This window comes from Haematobia irritans, chromosome 3, assembly GCF_050003625.1.
Source record: "Haematobia irritans isolate KBUSLIRL chromosome 3, ASM5000362v1, whole genome shotgun sequence".
NCBI lineage: Eukaryota > Metazoa > Arthropoda > Insecta > Diptera > Muscidae > Haematobia > Haematobia irritans.
Genome location: NC_134399.1, coordinates 38,928,562 through 38,938,442, shown reverse-complemented (window position 1 = coordinate 38,938,442; position 9,881 = coordinate 38,928,562). Strand labels below are relative to the sequence as shown.

The 9,881-nt window shown below is 35.4% G+C and overlaps 1 protein-coding gene across 3 annotated transcripts; it reads left to right on the top strand.

Moving 5' to 3' along the window:
• The first annotated feature begins 773 nt into the window (after nt 1-773).
• Nucleotides 774-6,288, top strand: LOC142230585 (uncharacterized). Of its 3 annotated transcripts, XM_075301224.1 has the most exons (5): nt 775-1,013; nt 5,004-5,203; nt 5,422-5,602; nt 5,657-5,864; nt 5,953-6,288. In XM_075301224.1, the coding sequence occupies exons 1-5, from the start codon at nt 830-832 to the stop codon at nt 6,068-6,070; spliced, it is 891 nt and encodes a 296-aa protein (XP_075157339.1). In that variant the 5' UTR covers nt 775-829; the 3' UTR covers nt 6,071-6,288. The 3 variants fall into 3 exon arrangements, with proteins under 3 accessions (XP_075157340.1, XP_075157338.1, XP_075157339.1); XM_075301225.1 differs by lacking the exon at nt 5,004-5,203 and having other exon boundaries at nt 774-1,013; nt 5,426-5,602; XM_075301223.1 differs by having other exon boundaries at nt 774-1,013; nt 5,422-5,864.
• The last annotated feature ends 3,593 nt before the right edge of the window (nt 6,289-9,881 follow it).

Genomic DNA, 9,881 nt, shown 5'->3' with positions numbered 1-9,881 from the left:
ACATATATGTCCCAAACATGTTATGCTAGTTTATGAACATTATATGCTTGCACTCAAAAATATTGTGTTTAAAAATTTGTGTTCCAAACATATAATGTTTATAGCCAAACATATGAAAAACAGTCTTTTTCATCCGTGCAAGATTGAACTAAAATTAATTAATTTTCATGAACTAAAATAAAGTTAAATCGACTATAAAAAATTTCGTTGTCTTTTTTTGGTAGAAGAACTTTGCTGACAAGATCCTACATTCGTTCGTCATGGAAAATTGCTACTATTTACTCAATAGTTTTTATTGGAAAAGTTTATCACTATGGACTGAGCCTGAAAATAAATCGAGCTGCCAATTTAACCAACTGGAAAAGTTGAGTGACCACAAAAGACAGACGGACAGTCTTACCAAGAGAATATACATGTACACGATATCCATGTGTTACAAATGGAATGACAAACTTATTATACACTCCATCTGATGATGGAAGGTTTAAAGGCAATAAAATTGTAATTTGACATGTCCCCTATGGAAGTGAAAAAAAAAACTTTATATTCTTCTCTTTTCTTTGCTCTCAATTTAAAAGTTCTATTACCATTGCTATTTTTATATTGTTTTAATAGAACTGTGCAATGTTACGTCATGTCACCTTAATTCGTTCAATAATAACCAAAAGGAGTGTTCTGTCTAAGCAAAGACATTGATGAGATATGAATTCACATCTGCTTCAAATGGCAACATGTCATTCTGTAGATATAAAAACTCTTCTTAACCGTTAGTTTCGTTCAGTTGCAAACTAAACGCGATTCAAGTCACACGTTGAATTTGTATTTAAACATGTCTTACTTAGGGAATGCTTCCGATTTGGAATGTGAAAAAAGTGATACAAATAGAAATCGCCCCACAAGCATGGTTACAAAAACCCAGGCACACAAATTATCATCAGAACCAAAATGGTCAAGTAAAAGGGCCGCCGACTCCGATTCGGAGCAATCTACATCGGAAAATTTTTTAACAAAAGGTGGGTACTAAGTTCGAATTTAGCTGTTTAAATCAAAAAGAAAAACAAAAAGAATACAACTGTGTAAAAGAGGAATAAAATTGTGTCTCTTTTTGTTAGATTTTATGATAACTTAAAAGGGAATAATCTAAAGCAATAATTCAATAAATTCAAAATTAACTTTTAAAGAAAAGTAACTGTGAAAAAATAATGTGTTAGCTCGTCAATTAAAACCGGCCTAGAATAAAACCGGCCTAGAATAAAAAATCTCGTTTATTTCCAAATTACTGAGTATCCACTACAATCTAACAATATTTTTTACTAAAATCGTCATTTGTTGGTGTATTCCAAAGTTTTCAAACCCTAAAAAAAACTTCTTAAGAACTTGCAGAAAGTATTTGTTTTGTTTTATTTCTAAATTTTTTATTTTTATTTTTTTATTTCTAATAACTTTTACTAAAATTTAGTAGTAGAATTGGATATATTTCTTGGAAAGCTCAAAATATATTCAAAAAAATCGTGGCACCCAGGTATAAGTCAATCATACGAGAGATATATACAGGATAAAAATTTATTAGGTATGGAAATTTTCCATTGGATTTTTGGTACATAAAAATAAAATACAAAGAATGGTCTAAAAATACTGGAAGTACGGCAGGATCAGCATCACATGGGTGCCGGGACATGCCGGAATAAGAGGAAGCGTGAAGGCAAATAAACTGGCGATAAGAGCTAGGGCGCATAGGGAAGTGAACTTAGAGAACACAAAGGTCATATAACATAGGCACTGGAGACAGGGCAATCTAATCCTCTCTTCGACCGAACCAAAGGCAATGTTGCAATTTGATCCTGAGCCAAAATAGTTTTTTTTGGTACCGAACCTATAATTTTGGGCACACAGTTTACACTATATTAAGGGCAAATATCTTTGATATAAACATATTGCATTAAAGATAAAAAGCTTTAAATATTGGCTTAGAAGCTTGCGTTTACAATACGTGTTGAAGAGAAATTGATAAAATCAATAAATGAGATATATTTCATAGCTTTGAGTTATAAACATTGGCTTGTAAAATCCCTTCCCGAAGTTTTTGGATTTCGCTTACACTCAAAAAAAGTTTAAGGGAAGGTTAAAATCGGTGAATCCAAGTAAACTTTTTTTTGGGTGTAGATTTAAAGTTGGGTTGCATCCTTAAAAGAAACCGTGTCTTTGGATCATAATCAATACCAAACTTCTTAAATGAAATCGAAAATCTATAGATCCGGAGTGTAAGGCCTGGTACACGTATTTTTATCCATACTGAGAACCCTAGTCGAAAAAAAAACAATTTTATTTTTATTAACCGAATATTTATACGGAGCAAACAAAAAAGTAGTGAGAGTGGTATCATAGAAAACGTGTGTAAAAAATTGTCAACTATTAATTTTATGTAATATTTGTTTAGTTTGGCTTTTTTGACTGTTCTGCTTTGGAATCAGAATTTTTTTTATAATTAAAACCCCAAGGTTAGGTTTAGGTTAGGTTGTAGAGGGTGACATCAATGTTCTTGAATTGATGCCCACTTAGACCAGTATAGGTCCATTGTGATCCCTCGATGTGACTTTTCAATCTTTCTCCTTCCGATGCGGTCCGCTTTGTCCCAGAAACTTCCACCTGCTCGTTCTCTTTGAAAGAAATCTCAGAATAACCAACCAGAGGCCCTGATGAATGCAAGTATGTTCCTTAAGCTGCACTCCCGCAGATCAGTGAGAGCCTGAAAGAAAAAGGAGCCCAGTATCTTGTTTCTTCTAATGGATAAAGCTGGGCACTGACACAGGAAGTGGTACGAGTCCTCCGTAACTTCCGGGTCCAGGCACCATCTACAGATACCATCGTCTTTAAGTCCTATTCTTACCATGTGTTTCCCAAGTGTGTTATGTCCTGTTATGATACCAATCAATGGCCGTAATTCCTCTCTGTTCATCGACAACAAAATTTCACAGTTCCTACGTTTCTTTTCATCCCATATCAACTTGGTTTGCTCGCAACCATCCGAAGAGACCCAGCGTCTTCGCCATTGCTTATAATATTTAACCTCTATCCTGTAATGATAAGAAGAAAGTGGAGGAAAAACGTCCGCTAGGACGTTCTTTGTTCCACGAGCACCCTCCTTAGCCAGCACATCCGCTTTCTCATTTCCTATTATCCCATAGTGCCCAGATACCCAGCACAGAGTTATATTATGCTGTTCAGTGAGAACGTTGAGTTCTCGACGACAGCGGCTGACTACCCTAGACCTTATGTCAGCACTCCACAATGCCTTTATAGCTGCCTGACTGTCGATGAATAAGCTGATATCGCTTCTGAATAACGGCCTCATCAACAGCGACTCAGCAGCCTTTGTGATCGCAGAAATCTCAGCCTGAAAAATACTGCAATCCCTACACGCTGGGTAAGACTCCCTTATTCCTAGTTCACTACAATAGATTCCGCTGGCCGTTCCTTCCTCCATCTTTGATCCGTCCGTATACATGTTCGGGGTTCCGAAGGGTATCCTCCTGTCTTCCCACTCCTCCATACTTGGTATAATATATGGCGGTTTGTGATGATAAACATGCTCCGTGGCCGTCTCTCTATACTGCCCGGCCAGAATTGCAGTATGCCTGCAGGCTTAAAACCCCAAAATAATCTTCTTAATTTTTAACTTGTGGCAAGGCCGTTTTTTTGCAATTAAAAACCCCAAAATATTTTAGTTAATTTTTAACTTGTAATGATTTTCAATTCATTTTTACACTCAAAAACAGTGAACCCTTCAGGGCACCAAATTCAATTTAACTCTATTTTAGTCCATGGAAATTATCTTGGTTTAGTTAAAATTTCTCCAATATGAAAAAGTTTTCTTGACTGTAATAACTTTTTGTGTACGTTAGTTAAAAACGGAGAAAAATAATTTAATTTAATTTACTAAATTCATATATCCCACATAATAGTTCAGAATTTCTTGATTTCTTGTAAATTTTACCACAAAAGCGCCAGCTTTGAATTTCATATGACGCTAAATACATTTTTAAATCCCAAATTTTCCATTAAACTTCAAAATTTTCTTCAACAAGCGATTAATTATGTATAATAAATGTTCTTGAATTTGTCGAAAAATATTTGTTTATTTTTGTAATATCAGCGTGGTATCGGCATTTGTAATACAGTTAAGTTAAATTTATCTAAAATTACCATGCAATTATCCTGAATGCAGTTCACCAATATTTTAAAAATGGAATGAATATAAGGTTAAGGTATTTGTAGTTATAGAGATGATACACAGTGGGACTACAAATAATTGGATTTTCAAGGGGATAATTCCTATATGTTTTCTACATTAAAAGTTAGTATATAGGACCCAAAGTTAGTATATAGGACCCCAGCCAGATCTATACTAAAGACTATAGAAAAGTTCATTCGCCCGAACGGAATGAACGGAATGTATAGATTTGTATCTGACGTCTTCTTTCCAATGACTCAATTGATCAAGTTTCTTTATCTCCTATGTCCAAAAGTCTTGAATAATAATTAATTACAAATAAAATATTTTAATACCACATAATTTATATAAGTGAATTAAAATACCTTAATGGTTAATTAAAAATGAGACCCTTTGAGAGTAACCACAATGACTGACATTTTCTCTTTTATGGTTTTTAGTTTAGTTATTATTGAATAATTACACAACGCATTCCTATTGGTGCTTCATTTGTTTTTCATTTTTAATATTTATAATTTTAATTAAAATATTCATAAACATTAAAAAAATCAAATGACCAATTTCATAAACAACCATAAAAAAATTAAAACAAACTTCAATCGATTTTCTCTTTCTAAATATATTTTTAAGAAAATAAAAAAATATTATTATTTGCCAGCATTAACACAATTGCTTGATATTGCTTTAAAACCAAATGGTCTATTGCTAACTAGAGAAATACAAAATTACATTAAACAAAATTAACCGATCACAATATCTACCTTTTTTAAAGGTGCATTCCTTTTAACGCCTTCGTATGATTTATCGATGGAACGTGCTGCGCAAATATGCGAGAAAATTACATTTAAAGGCTGTTTCAGCTTGACAAAAACTGCCAGTGGGATCCTCTTCAAGTTTTCTCATCCCGATGATTACCAATCAGTTTACAAGAAGGGATTTCACAAAGTCACAGGTGCAAGATTTTATCGCAAAGTAAGACTGCATGACAATAAATAAAAATTTTTTAAATTAGTTTTATAAACTCATACACACACCTAATAATAACCTAAACTAAGTTATAGTAAGGAAATTGACCTTAAGTATATCTCTGTATTCTGGGACCCATTTTCTACTATTCGAATGCATCAATAATAACTTGTCATTGCTTTATTGTTTATTTATTGTCTATATATAACTTCGATTCTTGCCAGATAGCCATTCCATGTCGACCACGTAAGACATTCACTCTTTACGTTCTGGACGTCCCAGAGGATTTACCTGTAGAGGATATAAGGCATTCTATGTACAAATTTGATTCGGTCGTGGAAGTTGTGCGCTTACACCTATATCACCAGCCATCCTCCTCTCTTTTATCCGAGAAAAATCTTGATGGTAAGTCACATCCCTTCGATAGAATTTCAGATAATCGTTTGTTTCTATTTCAAGGAACGTCTCCTTCAAAATCGGATGCATCAGAAAAATTGGAACGCCAAGAACGAAAGGAATTACCCCCAGCCGTTATACGTATAACTCTAGCATCCATGGATGAATACAATATTCTGGTACAAAATGGTCTCAATTTCTATGATGCCACATTTTTCCCAACAGAAACAAATATTTCACTCAAAGGCGCTAAAATTGAAAACCGACGAAGGTATAATTTCGAATTCGATTACACATTTTTAGTTTTGTAGAAAATTAACCTTTTAATTTTGTATATGATGACGCTATTATGAAATTAGAGCCATGGATGGAAGCATTCCCGGTCGTGTGCGAGAGCTTCTCCCAGTTTTTGATGCAGCTGGTTTTTGTAAGCTACCTCCACCAACGAGAAAATTAATTAAGCCACCAAGGTCATAAACTATAACGGAAATTGTATGATATCTTCAGCAATGAGACAATGTCAAATTGACACTAACTCCCCATATATGGATTGTGTATCCGTTCCCCATCTTTTACCTTTTATGTATAACTTAGATATAACTCAGTAGCAAACGGAAAGTAATTAACTGTGTCATTTAATTCTTTATTATTTTGTTTATATCAAATTCTTATGCTTCTTTCGATTAATGAAATAATAGCTTTGTCAATAAACCAACAATTTACAAAACCAAAAAAAAAAAACTGAAGTGGGCTCCCACAATATCTTGCTAATTTGTGGCCAATTATTTGATATTAATTCCTGTTACAATGATGATGGTAGCATTCAACTAAATAGAGGTAAGTTGGCGATTTGGTGATATGTTATATTAAGAAACATGTGTACAACATATAATCGTACGCGTTTAGAGCGAACTATATAGAAAACAAAATAATTTTTGTCTTCAATCGTCAATAAATAATTAATTATAATTGAAAAAAACAATTTTTGAATCAAATATTTTTTTTATTTTTTAAAATCGTCAATAAACAATTAATTATTATTAATTTTTTTTTTTTTTGAATCAAATATTTTTTTATTTTTTAAATTCATTCAGACACCATAAAGTATATATTCTGCATCGTGATGAAGGTTAGGTTATGTTAGGTATAGTGGCAGCCTCAGACTCACTTAGACTATACAGTCCATTGTGATACCATAGTGATGAACTTCTCTCTTATCACTGAGCGCCGCCCGATACTTTGCTTAATTCAATGACAAAGACCTACTTTTTATAGCCAAGTCCGAACGGTGTACCACATTGCGGCGAAACCACTTAGAGAAGCTTTGAAACACTCAAAAAGGTCACCAGCATTATTGGGAGGGGAGAATCCACCGCTGAAAAACTTTTCAGTCGAAAATCGAAAACCCACGACCCTATGTACGCAAAGTGGGGCTAGCTAAGTATATGGACTACGTACTTTTAGGCATAGTCCCCATATGGAGGAGCAAATTTTATCCATTCTTGTTGACATTTTTTATCACAAATATTTCATAATAATTGTGTTTAATGACATTATCATATTATATTTTAAATAAATGCTTTCTTATACCTCATTCACATTACTCTTCCAAAATACATTTAAACTAAATTCCAAATGCCATTTGCCTCATAAAAAAGGGACTCAAAATTGACTTTTAGTAGATTTCGAACCTAATGTGAATTGGCTATTGGATATATTATAACGTAATTCACGAATCCAACTCCCTTAAACAACCTACATTTATTTCTATTTTAAGTATGAATAAAATTTGCGTGTAATCTTATTTAGATGATTTATATTAGATTTTTTGTTTATTTATACAACATTCGTTTCTATTCAAGTAGTTCTCCTATTACAGCATCACTCGCCATATTTTGATCCATTGTAATCGGCGATAGAAATCAATATTTTCGAGATTTGGTTGCCTGAGACAATAAGTGACTATTTTGCATGCTTTGGTGTTTCTACGAATAAGTCATTACATATTAGGTGATTATATGTTTTCAAAGCACTACTTATTTTATGGCCGAAAGTATGCCTGGGTAGAAGTACTTTCCTCCTAGGACATGCGTATGTAAAGGGTGATTTGTTAAGAGCTTGATAACTTTTAAAAAAAAAAAAACGCATAAAATTTGCAAAATCTCATCGGTTCTTTATTTGAAACGTTAGATTGGTCCATGACATTTACTTTTTGAAGATAATTTCATTTAAATGTTGACCGCGGCTGCGTCTTAGGTGGTCCATTCGGAAAGTCCAATTTTGGGCAACTTTTTCGAGCATTTCGGCCGGAATAGCCCGAATTTCTTCGGAAATGTTGTCTTCCAAAGCTGGAATAGTTGCTGGCTTATTTCTGTAGACTTTAGACTTGACGTAGCCCCACAAAAAATAGTCTAAAGGCGTCAAATCGCATGATCTTGGTGGCCAACTTACCGGTCCATTTCTTGAGATGAATTGTTCTCCGAAGTTTTCCCTCAAAATGGCCATAGAATCGCGAGCTGTGTGGCATGTAGCGCCATCTTGTTGAAACCACATGTCAACCAAGTTCAGTTCTTCCATTTTTGGCAACAAAAAGTTTGTTAGCATCGAACGATAGCGATCGCCATTCACCGTAACGTTGCGTCCAACAGCATCTTTGAAAAAATACGGTCCAATGATTCCACCAGCGTACAAACCACACCAAACAGTGCATTTTTCGGGATGCATGGGCAGTTCTTGAACGGCTTCTGGTTGCTCTTCACTCCAAATGCGGCAATTTTGCTTATTTACGTAGCCATTCAACCAGAAATGAGCCTCATCGCTGAACAAAATTTGTCGATCAAAAAGCGGATTTTCTGCCAACTTTTCTAGGGCCCATTCACTGAAAATTCGACGTTGTGGCAGATCGTTCGTCTATTCATGATGAAATGTCAAAGCATACTGAGCATCTTTCTCTTTGACACCATGTCTGAAATCCCACGTGATCTGTCAAATACTAATGCATGAAAATCCTAACCTCAAAAGAATCACCCTTTAAAATTAAAGGGTGATACGGTCAAAATTTGGTCAAGGGAAAACGCGTGCAAATCGGTGAAATCGTTTATTTAAAAAATCAAATTAAATTTCTTTTTCAAGTTCAATTAGTATAAAATTCAGGAAAAATATTCTGTTAGGCTTTCGCTTTTCCAAATCCGAATTGCCGGGCCTCACGCTTGACACCTGCCATCAGATTTTGTACAGCCACCTTGTCCACCTTCTTCGCCGCAGAAAGCCAGTTTGTCTTGAACTGCTGCTCTTCCTTAGCAGTTTTTTTGGTCTTCTTTAGGTTCCGCTTGACAATAGCCCAGTATTTCAATTGGGCGGAGCTCTGGCGTGTTGGCAGGGTTCTTGTCTTTGGGAACCACCTGCACGTTGTTGGCGGCGTACCACCCCATGGCCTTTTTACCGTAATGGCAAGATGCCAAATCCGGCCAAAACAGTACGGAACAACCGTGTTTCTTCAGGAAAGGCAGCAGACGTTTATTCAAACACTCTTTCACGTAAATTTCTTGGTTGACAGTCCCGGAAGCTATGAAAATGCTGCTTTTCAACCACAGGTACAGATGGCTTGCCAAACCAGATATTTCTTTGCGAACTTTGACAGTTTCATGTGCTTGAAAATATCTGCTACCTTTCACCCTTCCTTTTGCCGTATAAAACTCCTGTCCCGGAAGCTGCTTGTAGTCGGCTTTGACGTAGGTTTCGTCGTCCATTACCACGGAGTCAAACTCCGTCAGCATCGTCGTGTACAGCCTCCGGGATCGCGCTTTGGCCGTCGTATTTTGTTTATCATCGCGATTTGGAGTCACTACCTTCTTGTAAGTCGATAGTCCGGCTCGTTTTTTGGCTCGATGCACGGTTGTAGACAATACACCCAGCTTATTTGCGGCATCTCGGAGAGAGAGGTTAGGGTTTCGCTTGAAACTACCGGCAACTCTCTTTGTCGTCTCAGCGGCTTCGACAAACGTTCCCCAAACACTTTAATTATATTTGTAACGGTTGATTTAGCAACTTTTGTTATTGTGAAAAAATGGAAAAAAAGGAATTTCGTGTTTTGATAAAATACTGTTTTCTGAAGGGAAAAAATACGGTGGAAGCAAAAACTTGGCTTGATAATGAGTTTCCGGACTCTGCCCCAGGGAAATCAACAATAATTGATTGGTATGTAAAATTCAAGCATTGTGAACTGAGCACGGAGGACGATGAACGCAGTGGACGCCCAAAAGAGGTGGTTACCGACGAAAACATCAAA